The 24,239-nt window shown below is 39.5% G+C and overlaps 1 protein-coding gene across 1 annotated transcript in view; it reads right to left on the bottom strand.

Annotated features, from left to right (window-relative positions):
- LOC146613019 (contactin-associated protein-like 4) overlaps nucleotides 1-24,239 on the bottom strand; it is a 145,445-nt gene that overhangs the window by 46,733 nt on the left and 74,473 nt on the right. The window contains exons 3-10 of the mRNA XM_085378639.1: nucleotides 19,953-20,146; nucleotides 14,950-15,097; nucleotides 13,161-13,367; nucleotides 6,144-6,319; nucleotides 5,861-6,007; nucleotides 2,974-3,241; nucleotides 1,504-1,653; nucleotides 1,040-1,211 (exon numbers count right to left, since the gene is read on the bottom strand). Coding sequence (XP_085234765.1) covers nucleotides 1,040-1,211; nucleotides 1,504-1,653; nucleotides 2,974-3,241; nucleotides 5,861-6,007; nucleotides 6,144-6,319; nucleotides 13,161-13,367; nucleotides 14,950-15,097; nucleotides 19,953-20,146 — 1,462 coding nt within the window. The remainder of the gene's footprint in view (nucleotides 1-1,039; nucleotides 1,212-1,503; nucleotides 1,654-2,973; nucleotides 3,242-5,860; nucleotides 6,008-6,143; nucleotides 6,320-13,160; nucleotides 13,368-14,949; nucleotides 15,098-19,952; nucleotides 20,147-24,239) is intronic.

Below are 24,239 nucleotides of genomic sequence, written 5' to 3'. Positions count from 1 at the left end.
ATTGAAAGAGCTTTTCAAGTGATTAGGATGCCCTCCTACAACAGTCATGTTTCTGATTCATGTTTTAGATTACATCAGGCTTATAACTGTCCACTTTTCTTCTTAGAGAAGTGAACATATCATGCATTAACAAAACACACAATTCTTTGTGCAATCTGTCTTGGCATTTATTTAATCTCAGTGTTGCTCAGTTGCTCCTACATTCCAACCAAACACTGGCCCAGTCCCATCTCCACCTAAAGTCTAATCACTAAGGCCTAATCACTTAATCCTCACAGACTTAACTGACTCAAGAAGCAATTGACATAAGACCTTGAGGGTTCAAATCACACCTCTGGTATAAGTACAAAATCTCATGCAGTTATACTTATATGTGGTATAGAAAACATAATGTGTTCCTAAGATTTAAATAGGCCAGTGGTACCCATATTATAGTAATACAGATTCCAATTCTTTGAGCCTATCTCAGCTAAACAAACTGCTAAGGAAAAGGTTTGAGTCAGTCTTAGTATTTTTTCTTCTAATCATGCAAGTATGTAAGTACATAATACTTTGAAGTGGAATTTAAAAGAACAATGTGTCATGCCACATTGGTTGTAAAAAAAAAAAAAAGGGGAGACAGTATTATGTTTTTAAAATACATTTTTACCAAACTACTAAAACTTTCCATGGTTGGCTTTTACCTGATATTCTTGCCAGGAAAGTGGTTATGAAGGCAACACAGTTAAGATGCAATGGACAACAATCTTTGTGGGGTAAAATCAGACAGAATTATTTTGAAATAGAACATTTTGGTCCCTATTCCTACCAGAAAATGTCACTGTCAGCACTGCAATTTTGGACAGCTTGCAATTTGTACACCAAAGCTTCACGATGATTTATTCTATGAATAACTGCTGTACTTGTAACAGACTGCACTCTGACATAAATATTTCCAGATTATCATTTTTCATATCTCTGCTAAATATCAGAGGGCTGCGTCAGAGCTAAGAGAAAACACTAATGTGCCTTAACAAAAGCAGAGTTTTTGAAAACTGACCTGTCAATGATTCCACAAATGTCAATCTGCAGGTTGCTGTAGTTTCCAAGTTGCTTTTCCTGCACCTTAATCAGGTCCAGGTTTTGATTGTCCACAGTAAACAAACGCATGCAGCCCTGGAAGACACTAAACAGGTTTCTGCACTTCTGACTGCCATCTTCAACAGGACAACCTGAACAGAAGAGAATCACAGCAGATGGCAAGAGTTAATAAAATAAAAGTGCACCAAAAAACAAATACAACAGATTTGTAGAGATGAACTGAGATGTGTATTGTATGTGGAAAACCCCCCTAAAACATTGCTGTATTGTGATGCAAACTGTGACTGTAACTGACTAACTAATGCACTGTGGACAGAGAATTCTATATATTTTTTGGTTTATTACAAAGTTTCTACATTTTATGCTCACTGATGCTTGAGTGGGTATAATTGCATGGAATGACACAGCTGAACTGTGTCTTACCGCCGAAGAAGAGGTGACTTTCTACAGTGACAGGAAACGATGGGCTGGCTTGAGAGCTGTCTCTTTCCTCTTTATCCACTGTGATGGTTAGACGACCTTGTCTGGAATTCAGCTCCACTGAATGCCACTGACCGTCATTCAGAGAAGCACCTGGAAAGCAAACATCCATTAACACACCGCTGAAAATAAAATCTTTCCCATGTGCCATGGTTGCACATCGAGCCATTAAAACCTTCGACAGATGTTGGGAACACTTTTTTCCCCCACATGGAAACCAAGCGTGGGTAGCAATGACCAAATTATATATCCTATCATACACCGTCTACTACACAAATACACCTAATTTAGATATATACCACTTTTCTTCTTGGAAACAGCTTGTAAATCATTTCTTTTTATAAAACATAATGTTATAAACTGATTGTTTCCTTGCTCATCACTTCACATGTGCCACAGAGGGGAAGGGCCGTATCTAACACATTGATTGCAGCAAGTGAGCTTCCCACTTCCTACATCCTCTGAGTGATCGACTTGTATCAAGTACAGACGGCACTGTGCCAGCCCTGTGGATCTGTATGTTATTAGGAGTTAAGGGAATAAATCAATATCTCATTATCTCCACTGTTTTCCTTACTTGCACTTCTTTGCTCAAGAAGACATCCTAATCATCCTACAATGCCATTTGCTGTTTGTAACATTGCTGAGTGACCAGAGGTTTAAAAATTAGGACAATGCAGAGCATAAATATTACATCTAAACATTTCAAAGCATGAAATGCAAAAATATTTGTCAGAAAAAGATTGGCTTATGTTTCTACATGAACTGAGATGATCTTTTTTCTCCATGTGCCATTAATAGGTCAGGCTGTTGAAGGATACTTTTGTCTGTCTTAATTGCTTTTCCAAAACCTAAATTAAAACAGCAAACATTTGTATATCAACACTGACGTCTGATCAATGCGACTCACCTTCTGTTCACATTGTTTCCTTTTTCCCTGTAACTTGTTTTGTGTGACTAGTAATGAACAAGATAAATACAGCTAAGCAGTGTCTGGAGACGTTCTGCTACAGTTGTGTCCTTGTGTTGATCACACTGCACATTTGTCACTGTAACCCTAGAAACTACATGCCAGCCATGCATCGCCCACTGATCACAATTACCTACCATTGTTACAGGATATAACAAAATAAATAAATAAATCAGTGTGAAAAACAATGATTGTTATATTTATTGTGCTAGAACTGGGTAGGGATTATTATTCTTCAAGGTATCTGGTCATTTCATGTCTTTTTACTGATATGAAGTTTAAGTCTAAATACTTGAAATTAGATGGACAGAAGTCATAGCTCACTGCTCTTCAAAGTGCAGTGAGTGTGGAAAGATAATGATTTGACATTCGTGTGATCGGTTCTAGCAACTTTACAGTTGATCTGTGGATCTGAAGGTGCTTGGGATTTGCTTTAGACTGACCTGCACTGAGCTCCAGCAGCGCCCTGCCGCTTTTATGGATCTGTAGTTGGAGTCTGGCCTCACTCAGGTACAACCAGGCCACGCCTCCTTGTTGAGGGAGTTCAAAACTAAGCAGAAGCCCCTTCTTATTCCAAGTCCTGAACTGAAAGCCTATAGATACGCCCCCTGATGAAGACATTGTAGTCCCCGGTAACTGAAGGAAGCTCTCAGGCCCAGTGAACGTCACCGCAACAGAAACTGGCTCAGCACACGAAAAGGTGACATTGCCCTGAGAGGGAAACACGCAGAGTGGAGAGAAAGAGGAGGTGTGACAGAAAAAAAGATACTATAGAGATAAAACAACATAAAACATGAATATTAATCAGCTACAGAGGGCGTGCTGATCTGACCTCATGTCTCCGTGATCTCATCAGCAAGTCTCCTTAAAGAGGACATTGGTATTACCATAATGATAACAGCAGAGCTTAGGATAAGATTAGAAAAGCAAACTCTAAAATGCCAAAGTCACCTAGTGTGGAGGTAAAAGAGATTAAAAAAAAATGGAAATAAAATGAAGAGAGCATAGAGCATGGCCAGTACTGCAATATCTGACATCTCTGTTACAGTCCATTGTTTTGAGTAGTGGTAATGACGCGGGGTTCACCGCTAAAGCTGCGGCAGTAATTTATTATAGTCCTGACTCTCTGCTGGGAATTTCAGTCTGCTATCTTTACATTGCTCTGGAAACACAGATGACATCTAAAAGCCCTTTGTGGTGCAGTTAAAGTGATGTACAATTATTCATGTTGGAGTGGGCTTTGCTGCTGCACAACACAAAGTAAAGTTACCTTAAAAACCCTCAAAAGCCTTCAGCATCGGCACACCATTCTTCCTCCATTTACACTCTTATTTTCTTCTTATTATTGTCTCCGCAAAGAGCTGTAAGAAGACCCATTTAGTGCCTGTAGCAGATTAGACCACAGCTTTGCAGTTAGTACCTTAAGAGCTGCAGGACCACTCAAATCTTCAGCCATGCGTGTAAATCTTTGAACCTGTTTACCAAGAATTCATGTTTCTTTCTGCTGTTTGGCCCTATACTGTAATGAGAGAGCACATATTACTTCATCACAAGCGCTTCACAGCTCCCAGATGAGCTTGATCCACTCATTGCAAATGCAAAAAACTCTAAAGGCCATAACTCCCACAATGACGAGGCATAAGTGAGTCTAACCACACAACACTGCTTTGTCTTGGCTTCATTAACCAGCTTAGTAGGTCCTTAAGAGCAGCACAAGCATATAGTTCAACCAGCACAGCTTACAAAGCTTGAAAATTTAAGGATAACCTAAATTTACAGTTATGGAAAAAAAAAATTCAAATTCAAATTCAATTCAAAAAGAAAGTAAACCCTTTTTAATTTTAAAGGTTTACATATCAGGACATAATTTTAAAAATCTGCTAAACTACTAATCCTTTGTAAGTCTCAAAATCACGTGAAGACAACCTCAGATGAAGAGTGCCCCGCATATTGCAACATGACAGTATTTATTTAACAAAAATGCAAAATGCAGGAATATGTCGTTAGAAGTTCCATAACCATAGATTGCAGCCTAATCAAATTAATGAATTAATTAATCATCATCGAAGGGGACCAAAGGGGAGATGTGTGGCCATAATGCACATTTTGCAAAGACACAACAAAGCATATTAGCACAAACACCTCATACCACCTGTCAAGCATGTTGGTGGAGGTGATGATTTGGGCTTGTTGGATCATAAAGTCAACCATGAACTCTGCTTTCTGGTCATGCACCAAGAAAATGAACCTGAGAACACAATGACCTCAACCTGACTAAAATGTTGTGGTACGACCTTAAGAGAGCTGTGTATAAAGCCTTTCATCATTTTAACAGCAGAAATGAATCTGCTGAACACACTTTGAAAATAAACAGTAAAATGGTATTTGGATGGTCATAATGACATGATAGCAGACACATCGCATAACTGACACTTTTCACCTTAGTTTCAATGAAATGTGATTATATCAATGTATTAAAAAGATAATAAAACGATTCTATTTCTTTAAACATTTCAGCAGGTTTAAATTATTCATAGTTTAAAGAAAGACAAAATTAGGTCAAGGGTAGCTTTTTTTCAGGTGTGCTCTAATTCTTACTTGGCTGGCAGAAGCAACACTAGTGGGCTGAACCTGTGAAAGCCACAGCTGCTGGGAAGGGAGCTGTCATGCAGGGTCCATAGTTCTATGCATAGCTCACTGTTAAAGACTTGGACTAATGTCAGCTGGTTATGGTGCAGACTGATGCAAATGCTCTTAACACTCTAAGTCTTCAGTTTGGTTGGTAGAACTGTTGACGTAATGTCCTTACTTTTATCTTTGATATTTGTCTCTACAGTTGAATAAAGCCACTAAAATGGCCTCAAAAACAGAAACCTGGTGTTCACTACATGATGTATAAACACAAACACTGCAGTGCCTTAAAGGATCATTTAACATACATGCAAATCTTGCAGGCCCCAGTCTGCAGTGTGCCTGTATGAAATTGGTGAAAAACAAGAGCCCGAAATGTTTTTTGGGGGACAACATTTTTTACATTTCCTTTTCTTTCATTACAGTTTTTCTGCAGGTGAGCACCTTTTTTGATTTACTACACAATGCACACTCTACCATGGGCTCTTCAAATGTTTTTATTATAAAAACCTATTCCTTGCTTTTATGGGGAGAAGCCAACATGCATGTTTTCAGTTTTTTCCCCCTTTCTTAAAGTCCTTTTCTTAAAAACAAAATACAGTTTTCACTGAACCATCTGATGAAGGAGAAAAAACCCCCCAAATCATTAAAAAAGTCAGGTTGTGTTTAAATTGTGTTACACAGGTTAAAATTACTTACCGAAATAGTAACTTGTTGTTTTTTGTTTTTAGCTAGTTCTATCAGGTTGTGGCCATTATACAGCAGATTTTCCAGGCACCCGTTGAAGTTCTTCTTGGAGGTTACTGGTTTCTGAGAGACTTCACTCTGAACTGCCCCCAAACTCAGCTGTATGAAAACAATGATACACAAATAAACTGATTATTTTAAAAGAAGGAAACATAATATCTGCAACTCATCTTCTGCACTTTTGTTTGCACAAAAGGTAGAAGCTAAATTTAACCCTTTCTGTATTTGAAAATACCTGTTCAATGCTCCAGTGGCTGAATTCTGCAGGGATTTGAACCCTCTCTGTGTGTTTATCCACAGTGAGGTTTAGGTGAGAGCCACGCCGCTCCACTGCTACATGATGCCAGTGCTGATCATCCAACAGGCTGCCAAGGGAAACAAGGCGCTGGGGTTCAGTGGATGAAGTCCTGCCTGTAAAAGGGGTCAAGGAAAACAAAACAGCACTTAGGAGGACAAGGATTATTTCTGATTTGACCGTTTTACTCAGGATCCCACTGAGAGGTTCATACAAAGGTCTGTATGAACCTCTATTCTCCATGATGTCTCCTGAATATATCTGCATACTAGCGTCTAATGCCAAACTCATAATAATGCCTAATCTAAAAAACCACAGTGGAAACATGGTGAGAAATAAATTAATCATAGAAGAGCACCACCAGGTCTTAATTAGTGGATAGATTTTTTGCATCCCCCAAAGAACTGCGAGAGAAACTTTCTGCTGAGAGGAGAAACATTAGAAAGAGCTGAACACGGTCAGTCATTAAAAATGTATAAGAAACAGTTTAGAGACAGACAATTCCAACTTCAGAGAGAGAAACACAAAGTTTGGAGAAAAAAAGAAGACAAGCTCTGATGCTTTGTCTGTCCTGTTAATGCAACTATTGGAATGAGTCTTTTTATTACAGTCTGGACAAATAGAAAGAGACAGCTCAATTAGGGCTGGGCGATATATCGAGTTTTTTAAAAATATCGATATATTTTCATACGAGATATAAGATGTGGCAATATCGTTTATATCGATATAGTCTATGTTACGTTATAATTATACTTGTGGAGCCGCAGGTTTGCCTCGCTTTCGTCCACTTTTGTCTCTACGCAACGTTACTCGGCCTCGCCTCCCCCATAGCTTCACCTGCAGGCAATGACAAGATGAAAGCGGAAAATCTCCGTTAGCGAGTTACCGCGGATGGCCCCGTGCGTGGGGCTGGACGGCGTCAACGTGTTAACGAGCTAACCGCGCTAACGACATGCAGCCCGGAGGGGCTGCACGGCCTAAAATCCTTTCATTTTCTCAAAACTCGACAGTGCGCCTTATGTATGAATTCTGGTTGTGCTTACTGACCGCGAACCGATTTTATGTGGTACACAGCGCTCAGCAATCTGTCAAAAAATGTTTTAATATGACTTTGCTAAGCTACGGAGCTGCACGGCTTGATGTCGGAGGATTACGGCTACCGGGGAGGAGCCTCGCGGAGTGATACGTACTGTGTGTGTATAAGGACCACAAATGGCACCTGTTTAGAGACGTGATGCAGCTGTGAAATCTGTCTCTTTGTTATTATGCTCAGCGTCTATTAGTTTACATTTTGACTGCACAATTGTGAGCTTTTTGTTATGCACAAAAACAACATTGTTTTCTTTTATTTATGGACCATGATTATTTAATAAATGCTGATAATTTATTTTTGAGTAATTTCTTCATGTACGTCTACGCTGTATGTAAATAAAAGTGCCCGTGTGACATCTGGGACACAGTGTGACTAAGAACTCTCTTTTTGTTCTTAACTTATGGCTTTAAAAAAAAAAATCGAGATATATATCTTATATCGCCATCCAGCTAAAAAATATCGAGATATGAATTTTGGGTCATATCGCCCAGCCCTAAGCTCAATCAATATAAGAGGAAGGATGGCACGGCTTAAAGACAAATAGGTTCTCTTTATAGGCATTGATTAATGCAGCCCTTATTATGTTGTGAGCAGCAAGAAGGAGAGGAAGAGGACCTTATGATAGAGTGTGACAGATGATTTGATTGAAGCTTGAATAACAAGAGAAAACTGGCATCACTATGAAAGACGAAAGGGCAAACAAAGAGAAAATAAAGGAATTTTAATAAATACAGTCTTGCCCTCTCTTCCATTATTTGTTACTTTTTCTTCCCTTTTCACTGTGACTCCCATCCCATCCTTATCTCCTCTCCCTTTTTTAGCAGTACAGAGCTCATGAGGGGGAACAAAATAAGATATATTTTTTCTAAAGCAGCAAAAAGAATGCACAAGTAGATGATGACTACCAATGCGTTGAATTTTTGAAGAAAGTAAGAAAAATCATGCTGCAAAATTCTATGCTATTTTTATTTAAACTGTGATGCAGGGGTCATCAGAAATCAATAGGTTACTTCCTGATGGGAGCAAGAATGCACACAGCAAATATTAACAAGGACCAGGTCACCAGATATAAAAAATTCAAAGGGTAGGGTGATGGAGGCAAAGAAGAAAGGTCATGGAGTCTTAAAAAAAAAAGTAAACGTCACTATACGCATTATGTTTTATTGTGTGACATATCAACATGAAGCCCAGAAAATCAGGCTGTGGTGATGAATAAGAGCAAGGAAAATCTTTGGATAAATAACTGAAAAAAATGACTATGGCATATTTTATTAATGACTAAGAGGGTCAGACAGGATGTGTTTACCTCTTTTTCACAGCATTTGCTGAACACTTGCTGCAGACTAAGTCTATATGATGTGTTGTTGACTGTACCTTATTATGCAGGAAGATGTTTTTCTTCAGGAGCAGCTGTCAATGTATTTGACTCGAAACATATTTTGCAAACTTTGGGATACCAAATAGTTATCAGCCTGGTAAGGTATTAGGAAACTCTCATGGGGTTTAAAAGTGAGTCGAGAGGACTTGGCCAGTCATTACAGGGTGCAAATGGTCCATACATATTCTAACGTCATCTGCTGGCAGTATTTTGGAGTTTCTGTGAATCTGTCCTTCTGCGTTAAAGGGATTAACAAGTATCCAAACATGTTAAAAAGATGTCTTACAGCTCACATCATGTACTGGAGCTTGAAAAAAGAACAATCACTATGTTTGTTTTCCTAAACTGACAAAAGTAAGAGACAAAGACTGAACTGAGTTCAGTCAAAGCCACATCTTTATATGGTATTTACAGGTTTATAGTAGATAAATATAAAGCAGCAGTAATAATAAATCGTGAACAGCAGTCACAAATGTTAAAATAATCTTTCAAATGCCTGTAAACGGACTCCTAGACTGTATTTATAACTAGAGGCTGAAAACATCTCCGTATATCGGTATGGTATTTATAGATGAAAATTAAAACTGTGAAGAAGAGACAAGGGAAACACCGTTCAACCTTGTTATCAGTGTTGCAGTTGCATCGCTGGCCTGCCAGAGAGTACTTCCCATTTGGCAAATGTTTGGACTGTCACAAACACAACAACAAGCTGATCACATCCCTGCGGGGGCCCCGCAGGGATGTGTGCTGAGCCCCCTCCTCTTCACTCTGCTGACCCATGACTGCACTCCATCATACAGCTCCAACCTCTTCATCAAGTTTGCGGACGACACAACGGTGGTGGGTCTCATTAGCAACAGGGATGAGACCGACTACAGAAGTGAGGTGAGACGCCTGGCCACGTGGTGTGCTGACAACAATCTCTCTCTGAATGTGGAGAAGACGAAGGAGATTGTTGTGGACTTCAGGAGAATGCACACCCAACATGCTCCTCTGACCATTGACGGAGCGTCTGTGGAGAGAGTGAGCAGCACCAAGTTCTTGGGTGTGCACATCACAGAGGATCTCTCCTGGACGTACAACACCACAGCACTGGCCAAGAAATCACAGCAGCGTCTCTTCTTTCTCCGCAAACTAAGAAGAGCAGGAGCACCAGCCCCCATCATGTACACTTTCTACAGAGGCACCATCGAGAGCATCCTGTCGAGCTGCATCACTGTGTGGTTTGGAGCCTGCAATGCGTCCTGTCATAGGACCCTCCAACGCATAGTGAGAGCTGCAGAGAGGATCATTGGTGTCTCTCTCCCCTCCCTCCAGGACATTTACAGCACCCGTCTCACTAAAAAAGCCCTTTGCATAGCGGCTGATCCCACACACCCAATGCAAAGCTTCTTCAAGCTGCTGCCGTCGGGGAGGAGACTGCGGAGTCTCCAGGCCAGGACCAGCAGGCTGAAGGACAGCTTCATCCATCAGGCTGTCAGGAAGCTTAACTCCCTCCCGATTCTGCCCCCTCTCCCCTCTCTCCTCCACGGTCTCACTGAACTCTGTCACACACACACAAACACACACACTCTCTGACTCACTCACTGGCCTGCACCAGTTACCAGTCACTTTGTGGAGCATTGGACTGCCATTACCTCATAAGACTTTGTTGTTACACTTTCTCTTACCGTACACTACTAAATCTCCATTTGCACTATTTGCCTATTTGCACTACTCTGCCTGGTTTACACTCAATGTCACTTACCCATTATATTGTATATTGTATAGCTTCCTTGTTATATGTAAAATTGTATTTATTTAAATTTTTACTTTTTAATTATTTTACTTGCATTTTTTTTAAATCACTTTTATATTTAAATATATTTAAATGTTCATTTGCTATTTATCTAGGGATTGAAGAGTAACGCAATTTCTATTCTCCGTATGTCCTGTACATGTGGAAGAATCGACAAATAAAGTTGACTTTGACTTTGACTTTGATCTGAGTAAAGTGGGAGAGAATCTGGGGAAATCTGTTTCTTTAGTATTTTTTAGGTAAATATGGCCTAATATCTAGAATATTAGTAGTATTTTGATTAAATGTTTTTAAGTCTGTTTAAGAGATAAAAAGTCTGTTTTTAAAAAACAGACTTTTTGATTAATTCAATTTTATCATCATATCATTTTAAATCATGAAATATGCAGAAAAAATAGGATGGGGTGAAGGATCTATTGCTTTATTAAGTATTCAGGTTGTGTATCATGTTTTTAAAAAGTAACTAAGTCATAAAGTAATTACTTTTGAAAATAAGTAATCAGTAAAGTAACAGGATTACTTTCTTGGAGAAGTAATCAGTAATTAGTAACTAATTACTATTTTCAAGTAACTGACCAACACTGGTTATGACAGAAATTTCAATTCTGTTTTCCAGAACAGTGTTGCTGTTTCCTGTGTCGGCTGTTACTTAAGTATGCTGACAGCATACTTGGCTGTGATCTCAAGTAATGATGAATCTGCCTAGTGGGATGAGATCAACCACCTGCCTTTCTCAGAATCAGAATCAGAATCAGAATGGGTTTATTGCCAGATGTTGAGGTTTACAACATTAGGAAATTGCTGCGGTGCTTCAGTGCAGACAATAAGAATTAAAGTGCTATGTAGAAAGAAAGATATGTGCATGAGATATACATGAGATATATACATGAGAATAAGAATTATGAGTGCTACGTAGAAAGATATATACATGAGTGCAGGTGGTGATCAGTGCCAAACATATATACATGAGAATAAGAATTATGAGTGCTACGTAGAAAGATATATACATGAGTGCAGGTGGTGATCAGTGCCAGACATGAAATGATGCAGTGACACAGCGTAGGGTCATGTGTTAGTGGCGGGGACAGTCATGTGGTTATTGTTCATGTGTCCAACAGCAGAGGGGAAGAAACTGTTCTTGTGGCGAGAGGTTCTGGTGCGAATGGACCGGAGCCTCCTGCCTGAGGGGAGCAGGTCAAACTGGTGTAAGAAGAACAATCTTGAGCTGAACACCTGTAGGCCGAGGTGATCATTGTGAGAAATATCAGGAAACAGGAGAAACGCTTCCATCGTCATAGCAAAAATGGAGCCCAGGTGGAGGGGCTGGATAACTTTATATAGCTTGGTGTTCTCCCAGGACCTGTCATTAACACCCCAGTGAGGAAAGTCCATCACACGTCTACTTTATTACCTTAGATAATTAAAGGACTGCAAACACCCACCAGGCAGCATGGTGGTGCAGTGGTTAAAACTCTTGTCTCACAGCAAGTTTGAATCCACCTGGCTGGGGTGTTTCTCTGTGTTTGTGTGGTTTCTCTCTGAGTACTCTTGTTTGTTTTTAACTCATAGTCCAAAGACATGCACTTAGTAGGGTTAGGTTAACTGATGATTCTAAATTGCCAATAGGTGAGAGTGAGAATTACTGTCCTATCACAATGGATTACACTTGTGTATGCAAGAAATTTGAGTACACGGTTTTGAAATTATGCTAGTTTTTAATTTAATTGGCTGCAAGGTTATTCCTTTTGTCTGTTAAAAAAAGCGCTGACATATTTAAGGATAAGCTCATGGACACAAAGGTGTATTTAGCTGCTAATGGAAAAGGGAAAGATGTTCAGAGGTTCGTGAAATGGAGCAAGAGACAGAAGACTGATAGATGGATAACGTACTTCAGCAACCAGATGGGCTTCCCGATGAGAGATGTGCCATATGGTGATGATTCAGCATGGCAGCCAGACAAACTCTGCTTTAACCCCATTTACACACACACACACACACACACACACACACACACACACACACACACACACACACACACACACACACACACACACACACACACACACACACACACACACACACACACGCCGTGCATCAACTCTCGCACAGTCCAGCCCTAACACATGCTACACTGAACGGGAGCCATCCATCATGGCTGTAACTAGACAGAGACGCAAAAGCAGAATTTGGAGCCAAGATTTAAACCAATCAGGTGCCAGTATACATGCCATCGATCTGATCCACCGAAAGCCAATCTTAGTAATTTTAGTGGTTTTTATATTGTCCTCAACCTTTAAACAGATGTTCTGCACTAACACAAACAAGTGACTTACAAATATAAAAATACTTTCTATCTTATTAAATCGTTGTTTAGACATAAGCTGTCAGATTGGAACATATTTTAAATTTAAAGAAATTTAAATGTGAAACATAACAATATAAGGCAGTAAACTTTTCATATAATAAAGGTGTTCTTGGTTTTGATACTTCCAATTCAGTTATATTTCTGTAGCTCTGGTTAACAACTTATCTCAACGTGCTTCTTATTTTAAAGACTTTACAGTATTATTTTCTATCAACTTTTCAGCTGATGAAAATAGCATTCATACTGAAATCTCAGCCATACCCAAGTATATTATTAACGGATGTAAATGTTCTTGATATCAGTTAATAGATCTGTGTGTTTACCTTGTCTCAGCAGCAGTAGTAGCTTTCCTCTCTCTAACTCCAGACTGAGGCTGAGTCCTTCCTGTCCCTCTGCCTGCAGCAGTGTCCCAGAATTCCTCAGGGCTTTAAACTTCAGAGTGACAACATCTCTGGATGTCCGCTTAAGCCCAGAAGTCAACCAGTACAACAGACCGCTGCTGCCACCATCAAAGCTAACCACATCAGAGGCTGAAAATGAACGAAAACATCAGTAGAGAACTCAGGACTTTATGTTCAGAAGTCAGTGCTGTAAAGGAAGGGAGCAATCAGATCGAGACATAAGCTCAACTATAATCATGCACCTGACTTGACCAGCTCAAACTGTGATTGTTCTTTCACTGTTAAGGAATATAGCCCTCACATTTTACTAGCCAATAAGAAATGATGTGTTTTAAATGTATGCATTACACACAATCTTACGAGGGTAACACAAAAATGCAAGTGTATCACTTGCTGACATGTAAAAAAGGCTGAATGCAACTACTTTGTAACAAGATAACTTACAAGAAAATTCACCACCTTGTATTTGTTTTTAAAAACAGATGTATAAAACAGCCTTTTCCCCAAAAGGTTTGTATACTCTACACATTTAACTGTCAGCATGACTAAAGTAGTTAAGCTGTGAAAGCAGAAGTGACATGTGGTAATTTTTGTTTTCAATGCAAACAGCGGATATATCCACTAAAGAAACTGTGAGATACTTGACGTTTATTCAGAGAAAAAATCTGTGTTTTGAAATGTGAAGCTGCAAAAGTTACACGCATGGCTGAAAACTAAGTTGTGTGATGTGGGCTTGCTATCACTTTAATTCATTCAGTTAATCTGTGAAATCTGCAAAGCGAAAAGTAGAGCCAACTAAATTGTTATCACAGTATGTTTTCTGGCTTGAGGAACGCGTGAAATGGATGGTTGTCGAGGTTGATTACAGAGGTGAAAATTAAAAACATGAGCGAGGGAAACAATAGCTGGCAGGCTTTAGGCGCCATGGTGTATTTAAAAAACACACACACACAACAAAATGTTACAATATCAAGAAGGGTGATAATTGATGTGCTAACATCTTGGTTGTAAAAATAATAAAAACCAAGAACACGACGCGACATAATGAAGCGTGAAACTTAGAAAACAAGAAAAGTTGAAGTATTCAGAGGATACAGAACAACACATACTTAGAGTAATGGTGAAAAAACTTTTTGAAGCCAAATAGAATTTTTTTTCTGTAAACACAGAATTTTTTTTATTGAAGATACATTATTAAAAATGCCACAATATTTCTTGTTAATTAGAGGCTAGAAAAAACTTTGCATTTCATTTCTTTTGAAAACCTTCTTTTCAGTCATTCCACTAATTTATCTTTGTTACTTTTACTTAAGTTTCTTTTAATAACTGTGATAAATTTATAGCCCTTGGATATGATTAAACATAGCTTTAACACACAGTGAATAAATAACTTAGAATATATCAATAATCTAATAATGCTAAGTGGCTCTGCTAGTGTTTTATAAATGATCCCTATTCTTACAATTCTAATTACATTAGTTTTATATTTCTGCTTTGTACACTTACTCATTTCACTTACTTGGTTATTTGAGTTAAAAACTTTGGACCTGTGTAGTTTTGTTATGTCGTCTTAGAAAGCTTCAATTCTTTAATACAATTAAGAGAGAAAGTATTAAAATGAATGAATAAAGTTATTTGATCTGAATCTGATTTGATCTCCTTACAAATCTGTAAAGATTTTCATTTGTCTAGTAAAGAATATACGACTTACTGTAAGGACATCCATAGGTCTCCAGCCGGAGTCCAATCCGACCGTTTGGATTCCAGTCCAGAGGAATGAGACGGATAAAGCGGGCGATCGCCGGCTGCTGCAGCTTGTAGTGGACCACACTGTCTGCGTTACTGTTACCTGGAAAAGACTAAAATCACAGACAAAAGATCATGTGCTGCACTATTCTTACATGAAAAAGCTGTAATTTACTTTTCAGCATATAGATTGATTGGTCTCTGTGGTTTCTGTTTACATCCCCTTCAGTTTGGCTTATCCTTTTTGTTCATTTTCACGGCAGATTTTTGTAGCATTAACTATTTACTTTCTGCACATATATATATATATATATATATAAATTATACATATACATATTACTCAACTCCTAAATCTGAGTTACGTCTTTTATTGCATAGTTTTGGCTTTTGCTTTTCCATGCTTTAATGAAAGTTTCTTTTTGGAATTCTAGACTGCATCTTTGCTGCTTGGTTCGCCACAGGGACTCTCTTCTCTCTTCCTGTGTATCAGTCTGCTGTGTAAACACTCTTACAATGGTTTGGATTTTGAATTGCTTTGTGCGATTGGGAGTCAGCTCCCACTTTTACTTTGTTATACAGACCAGCGGTCCCCAACCTTTTTTGCGCCACGGACCGGTTTATGCCCGACATTATTTTCACGGACCGGCCTTTAAGGTGTCGCGGATAAATACAACAAAATAAAACTAGTACCGGTACCGAAAAAAAGAAGATTTATTCATAACACACGTGAAAAGACCCAGGAAAACAGAGTTAACGATAAAAACGATAACAAAATAACGCTGAAAACCGATAAAAACCCTGAAAACCATACATTTCACACCTGAGCCTCAACTCTCGCGGCCCGGTACCAAACGACTCACGGACCGGTACCGGTCCGAGGCCCAGGGGTTGGGGACCGCTGATATAGACCACTAGGTGACTACTTTTACTGTTTTAAATCTGGTATGCAACATTTGCAGTGCATCTCTGGGTATATCTGCATCCATCATCACCAAAGAGCATTAGCATATAATAATACAGGTGTGCAAATACAGTGAATATCAATCATTTTAACAAGACTAAGTCAACAGCCTCCTCTGCTGACACAATTGTGACCATGAACAAAAGGCTAACATCAGCATGCTAACATGCTTACAGTGACAAATGACATAATATCTATCATAATGACAAAACTTCTAGGTGCAACAGATGCATTGAACAAAGTAAGATTCAAACGAAGTATTTCTTTAAGATATGTTTTTGGCCTGAAGTTTTAATAGGTATAGTTAGAAATCAAGACACAAATCACCCACACAGTATGAATCCTAACCTCCAGTCCACCTGACAGCTCAGGCAAGATCACATTTGGTGGAATTTAGGGGGAAATTAAATCCAGGGTCTCTTCCCTGTACCCTGTCTCCCATTGACTTCAGAGCATTTCACCGAGTATAAAGGTTATAAAGGTGGGCTGTATGTAACTAAAAGACACACCGCATTAAGCATCAGGTATCTGATTTAAGTACAAAAATGCATAGTGTTGAAGAGATCCTTAGAACTGCAGTGAAAATATAAACTGTAAAAACTGTAGCCTGGTGCCAAGACCCAATAAATGTTTCTGGAACATCTGAGTCTGAGAACTTGCACCGTCTTTGTGCAATGATGACACTTGTCTCATCAAAATTTCCATAATAGTTCATCACTTCCATAACCACAACTGTCTGTATAAAATTTCATTTCAATCACTCAAATGATGATTGGATTTTTCACACAAAACTGAGGAAATGAACAAATAAAAAAAAAGTTAATGGTATTTTGCTCTGATGTTGCTTTGGATTAACAATAAACAGCCTGCCTTTAAAAATGTGAACAGAAAATTGGTTCCTTCTTACTCCGGGCTGGGTGACAAATGGCTTAATTTGGTTTATTTTATTTATTTTATTTTTTTACAGCCATTCCATCTGGCAATCTATCATAATTACATGCATCCTGTGAAGTTGACACGCAGGTTAACTGGCTCCCGCACTACTGAAAAAAAAGCTTATACACCTAATTAACTCATTAACTTAGGAGAGTTGGATCTGCTTATATGGTGAAAAGAAGAATGATGTGTAACTTTAGTAGTGTATATATCTGTATGGTTGTGCCTGGATACTGCTCATGTTTTTAAAATAAAAGCTTCCTCTGTTGTTTCCGCTAAAAGGAACAAATTGGCTGCAGTGCTACACACACACACACACACACACACACACACACACTGATACACGATTCCAGCAAGCACACCATCATATTATAGTATATAAAATTAGCAGCATATGTGAACTGACAGTACTGTTCAGTGGACCCTAGGAGCTGTGTATGCTTGGGTTATGAGGAGGCCTTATTTTTAGACCAAGCAGCTGAACGCAGTTTTTTCATCTCAGCTGATGAACCAGAAGAGCATTCAGCCCAGCAAAGCCCAGACTTCGTGGATTGAGCAGCATCTCATTTACTTTAACAGTCAGAGAAGAGAAAGCCCTGGAAGAGTCCTTGGACACAAACACTCAGTTTTCTGTCTTGCATTGTTCATTCACTTGACATGGACAGGTGCACTAAGACTGCCCCTATGTTAGGCAACTGTAAATATCTGTTAGGTGTACAATTATATATTATTATTATTATTATTATTATTATTATTAACTTATATGAATGGGCTTTCTATCATTTACTCAAGACAGCTTAAAACTCTTGATTCATATAATTTTATTTATACAAAAGAGCCAAGACAAGAGAGAAAGCTGCCAAAGGAAGGTGACTGTCATTGTCTCTCGAGTATCTAACACGTTCTCATCCCAACAGGTAAAATACAGAGGACTTGCCACAGTCGTCTGTATTTTACCTGTTGGGAATGAGAGCGAGTTGGAATGAATCTATAAATGTGTTTTACTTGTGAAATAGAAAATAATAAACCTAACAAAGCATTATGTACGTTAAATCTGTTCACTTTCAGATCCTGAATCAGTTTGGAAAACACTACGTGATGGCCCCAACACGAAGCTATTTTATTGTTGAATTATCAGAAATACTTTGATGCGTTTGTGTTGGAATGGACAGCTGGATCCTGTGCTCTAAGCATCTCTTACCGCCACGAGCGGGTTTATATTGGAGTCAATTGAGAACCCAGAATGTTTCAAACAGACGAGGAAGGGTACCTTTTGCATCACTATGAGATGCCTAGAGGTGTGACAATGATACGCGTTGGGAATGATAATGGGCTGTTTAGTTCTCATTTGGGTCCAAGTCTAATTTCTTCTCTTTGTCTTCTGGGTTTTTTCTGCTTTTTTCCTTGTCTCTCTTTTTGAGTACCCACTGTCTTACTTTGTAGAGTTACTTGCCGTGCTTACCCTATGTGCCTCCGGGAACAATGATACAATTTTAATATCTTCCCCTTAGTTTCCCTTTCTCATGGAAAGAAAGATACAACCCTGCCAGAAAAAGCAGCACCAAGAAGTGGTGTGGTTGATCCGGCTGCTTTGTCATCAACTTTTTCTCTGACAAGCTCTCTAAGCCTGGCTGACTAACTCACAAAAGTTCAGAAACACTTTGAAATGTGACTGGGATTGTGCAGAGTTTATGTAGAGCATCAGATCAACATGTTTTTAAGCTGTGAAGAGCTGTCCTCTGCTCTCTCTCACAGAAGATCCTCAGCACCGAGATTAACTCAATTCTTTTCACAGGAGGAAATTGCCACGGCTCGACTCCTAATCGAAAGCTTCTCTCTGCAGCACTGTAACAAATGCGGCTTCACCCCGGATAAATGGTCATGCTCACAGTGGAGCAGTATACCATATTTTGCATGTGTACTAGACTACTGGATTTGACATTAAAGCCACTGGAGACATATTTACAATGGGCTCACTGTTCTTACAGGATTTTTTCCTGTGTTTTTACAGATCACAAAAACTGAAAACTACTGAGTATCCCTCTGATACTGACCCATATTTTCAAGTGCAACTGCAAGTCTGACAAGACACTTGCAAAGGGAAAACATCGAAGCAATGTGCTATGAGGGAATGCCTCACTGCTTCTTCAGTCCTAAAGAAGCAACTGACTCATTGACAGTCAAGATTTAAACTAATATAAAATGTGTGATTTATGTAGCATTACCATTCCTATAGCTGGGATTTATTTATCCCAAAGACTGCAGTATTTTATTTAATGTTCAAAGCAGTCAGGCAAGAGACGCAGCTTCTGAACCTTGTAGAAAGAAGTTAAAAAGTAAAGTATAAAACTATAGCCAGTAGCTGTGTTACTTAGCTTATAATGGAGACTGAAGGAAGCTAAAAAACTGTGTGATGTTTGTAGTGTGCAAGTATCACAAACATGTAATTTCTATTCAAAAATCGAATACAGAAAACAATCCAACTATTATAACATCCTTTGAAGTTTTTAAAGTCACCCTCATGTCCATACCGTACATCAAGTGAAAGGACAGGTGAGACTGAATATGTGCATATGTAAAGACGTCCTTGAATTGAATTTAAAACAAAGTTGTAGTTTTCTTCAGTTTAGCATTCAGAAAGCCTTTAGATTAAATTGCACAGCCTCGGTCTCCTTGTCTCACTTGTGTCCGTCAACAGCAGCTTAAGTGTTTTGGCAACAGGTCAGCATAGTCAGCAGAGCCCTTTCATTGGTTCATCCATTATTAATGAGGAGTCAAAGGGCTTCTGATGACTGTGATTATCTCTGCAGGACTGACTGATTCGTGCAAATCAGCTCTACGAAACACCAAATCGTCTCTAAGTATGACTGTAGTGGTCCAGGAAAATTAGCTGCAATCAATAGGATTATTTTTTCAGTGTAATGACGCTTGTACATTTCTACTTGTGTAGTTTTAAAGGTATTTTTGCCATATAAGCTTTCGTTATACCTGTTTAAATTATTAAAATCATTAAAACACTTCTATAGTCTTCAGTTTGTTGTTTTGGGACTACTATTGCTCTGTGGACTCACCCCAATACTGTCCTCCTGTCTGTACTGCCTCCAGTTGTGCCCCGTGTCACTGAACATCAGCAGGTAAGACGTTAGCCAATCAGAGCTGCCATACCGGCCCTGTGTGGCGACAGCTGTGATCTTGGTCCGCTCACCCAAGTCAACCTCGAGCCACTGATATCGGTCTGAAATAATAGGTGACCAACCTCCAGCTCCTGCAGAGACACAAAAATGATAAAAACAAAACATTGAAAGAACTTTATTACATTTCAACCTTTGAGGTGTAGAAAGTAATAAACTTTCTTCTGTGTGTGTGTGTGTGTGTGTGTGTGTGTGTGTGTGTGTGTATACATCTGTGTCTGTGTATATACATCTGTGTTTGTGTGTCAGTGTGTGAGAACATGACAGATTAAAGAATAGCTTGACCTTTAAGTCATGTTTAGTTGTTCCAGACGCACAAATGCATTGTAAAAAATACTGTCAGCAGTTTAAAACTAATTTCTGTGCAGTGGCCGAACACACGGTTTCTAGGTTGTTCTTAACTTATTTTACTCAAACAGATAACTTGTTATTTTCAGTGCAGAAAATGTCATTTAAATGGGTTAAGGACCTCAGACTGCTGCTCCTTTATTACAGAGAATGTTTCTTAATAGCCATTTAAACTCAATACATGTTGGAATTTCATCACAAGTCTCTTTGGTCTTTATAAATCAAAAGAAGAGTAAAAACAAAGCCTTTTTTCAGAGTTACAAACTTTCACTTTCAGACTTTAAAGTTTTTCATTTGTGTCTCTCGTTTGTCCTTGGGTGAGTTGTTTTGCAGATATCCTTACCTTCACACTTACTTTCTAACCGTACACACACACACACACACACACACACACACACACACACACACACACACACATGCAAGTAAACCATAAATCACGACTCCCCATTTCTAATAATGTACGATAACAAATGGAGTGCAATGTGGTACTTTATTGTCATACACACAGTATAACTGTACCGGATATTAAATCTGAATAGATATAGAATGTTATCTTATAACACCGGCTCACTCCTTGGCGGCCGCTTGTCGGGGCCTGGGGCCTGGGGCTCGCTCGGGCCCCTTTGGAGGTGGGGTGCCCCCGGCCTCTCGGCCTGGGGCTCGGTCACTCAGGCACAGCTGGGGGCCGGCGGAGCTCACGGGCGCGTCACTGCAACCCCCCCTGGCTTCTGCTCCGCGGCTGCTGAGTGAGCCCTCATCTGGGACTCTCCTCAGCTCTTACTGGAACAGTGGCGCGGCTGCCCCTCTGTTGGTCTTCCATGGTCTCTTGTGTTCTGGGGGCCTCTGGATGTCTGGAGTTTTGATCTCCTCCATACCCGCTTCACACCCTGGAGGACGGGGCTGTGGCCCCCCCACACTCCCTAGCAGATCATTACATGGAGAAACCTTTGGAATGCAAGCATGCTGATCCACACAGGTATGCACACATGGGTATTCACAGACGCGGACTAAAGCTTTCTTGGCTGCTGCCTCAAAGCACACTGTGCGCTGTCTATCTTGCGTGCTGCACAATATCATTTATTATTTAGTAAATATTGATATCTATGACTAGCTAGTTTATTGTGATGGTGCTTTGTTTTCTCTATTATTATGTTGCTCTTTGTTGTTTGCTGTCTCCTCTGTTTGTTTTTTTTGTTTGTTTTTTTTTTTTTTTCTCCATACAGGTGACCCAGGAGTTCTTTTTTTTTTTTCTCTCTCTCTTCCCCCCCCTTCTCACCGTCTCTTCTCCCCTTTGGTTTTCTTTCTTTCTCTCCCCCTCTTTCTCTCATTCATTCCCCCTGTCCTATTTGTTAAAAAAAAAAAAAAAAAAAAATGACAAAGGATGAACTGAAGCTCTGCCATCACGTAATGTCGCATACTGCTGTTTCTGATGTCATTTAGAAAAAAATAAATAAATAAAATAAATAAAATAAAACTAATTTCTGTGCAGTGGCTGAACACACGGTTTCTAGGTTGTTCTTAACTTATTTTACTCAAACAGATAACTTGTTATTTTCAGTGCAGAAAATGTCATTTAAATGGGTTAAGGACCTCAGACTGCTGCTCCTTTATTACAGAGAATGTTTCTTAATAGCCATTTAAACTCAATACATGTTGGAATTTCATCACAAGTCTCTTTGGTCTTTATAAATCAAAAGAAGAGTAAAAACAAAGCCTTTTTTCAGAGTTACAAACTTTCACTTTCAGACTTTAAAGTTTTTCATTTGTGTCTCTCGTTTGTCCTTGGGTGAGTTGTTTTGCAGATATCCTTACCTTCACACTTACTTTCTAACCGTACACACACACACACACACACACACACACACACACACACACACACATATGCAAGTAAACCATAAATCACGACTCCCCATTTCTAATAATGTACGATAACAAATGGAGTGCAATGTGGTACTTTATTGTCATACACACAGTATAACTGTACCGGATATTAAATCTGAATAGATATAGAATGTTATCTTATAAAAAACCCATTAAATGTAATTACAATTAGGTTGCTTTATTGTCTCCCGTAGGAGGAAATTGTGATTGTGTCGTCTTGAACTGAAAAACTTGCTGCTTCAAACTAAACCAAAAATGTAAAAAAACAAACAAAGAAACACTTTAATGAACGCAAACCTGCAGGAGCTATGTTAGAAGCTTATATTAACCTTTGCAAATGTGAATGTAACACTAATTGTTACTTCTCATACCTTTACACATAGAAAATGACGACTAATGCAGCTGTTGTCATTGCTCCACCCTGACTTAATAAGAAAGGCATTAAGATTTGGGCAATAAACAATTCACAAAAAGCATTATGCAAATAACATAGTTTCAAATAATACTTGCAATTTAGTGCACCAGCTAAAAGGCCAGCATCCAAATCTACTTAAATAATTTAAGCTGATTACCTAATAATAACATTAGCAGGGTACTCAACAACCACCCTTAAATTTATATAAGTCATTATGCATGTAAACAAAATATGATGATAACATTTTTTAAACTATGCCATGATTTCCAAATGAAGGTGTTTATCTTTAAATATTGTGATATTTATTTTGCTTGTTTAAATTGTCTGTCTAATCTGTCTAATGATGCTACTATTACCGTAGTTATTATCATTATTATTACAAAATTTTGTGACTGTGACGTCCCCACGAAGGAGGTCTAGGGGTGTGAGTGTGGGGACCGGTAACAAATGGGAACGGAACGGAATGAAAAGGAAACCAGACAGAGGTGTTCAGCACATAATATGGCTTTATTACAAATAATCTTAACCTAAAGAGCTGGCAAAGCCGTTTTACCAATAATGCCAAAGAAGCAAAGGAAGCAGTCGCAGCAACGAAGGAAAAAAACTACCAAACAAATAAAGGAGGCACTTCCCACTTAACTCCTCACCACGGGGAGACACTTCCGGGGCCCACAGGCCCGTCTACTCACTCAACATAAAACCACGGACAGGACAAATATGCAGTGGGACCTTTCCAACACCTAGAAAGACAGTGTAGAGCCACAAGGGAAAATCCCCCCACACACAGTTCATCCCCAGCCCATATTATCTCCGAGAGGTGATTGCTGGCTGGGTCCAGGTGCCAAACGAGGGTAATGAACAGCAGGTGTGTCGTGGAGAGAGGGCAGAGTGAAAGAGGGACAGAGGGGTGGGAGGAGAAAGAGAGGCGGAGACAGAGAGAGAACACCACACCCACACAAAGCCAATATCAAGAGGAGGCCCTGCTAGGGCTGTAACAGTGACGTTATCACTAAAGTTAATGCAGTTCATCTTGAGAGGCATGTGCATGTCTTAACAAAATCCAGCGGTAACCCATGCAGAGGTTGAGATATTTTGTCTGAATCAAATCAATCAAATCCAACAGGCTTATCAACAGCTTATCACTTCTTCAACAGGTTTGACCAGCCCACAACCCCCCCACCCTCACCCTCACCTTCACTACAGAGTCCTCTCCCCACTCTCCTGCCTCCCTCGCTTCCCCCCCTTCCTGACACCATGACACCCCCCTCCTCGAATCCCTCTCTCAGCAGCAAGACATCTCCCCCCCTCCCCTCCTCCCAAACATCTCCCAGTGTCACAGTGGATCAGGTCAGGAGGCAACTGAGGAAGCTTCGCCCCAGAAAGGCAGCAGGCCCAGACAAGGTGTGTCCTAGGATGCTTAAGGCGTGTGCTGCTGAACTTGGGGAGCCGCTACAACGAGTCTTCAACCTCAGTCTGCGACTGGGGAGAGTGCCCGCCCTATGGAAGACATCCTGCATCGTCCC

Source organism: Diplotaxodon limnothrissa, linkage group LG18, assembly GCF_057381915.1.
Source record: "Diplotaxodon limnothrissa isolate DT_005_m linkage group LG18, D_limnothrissa_male_GT1.1, whole genome shotgun sequence".
Lineage (NCBI taxonomy): Eukaryota > Metazoa > Chordata > Actinopteri > Cichliformes > Cichlidae > Diplotaxodon > Diplotaxodon limnothrissa.
The sequence above is the reverse complement of the archived record's forward strand: the minus strand, read 5'-3'. Positions and strand labels throughout refer to the sequence as shown.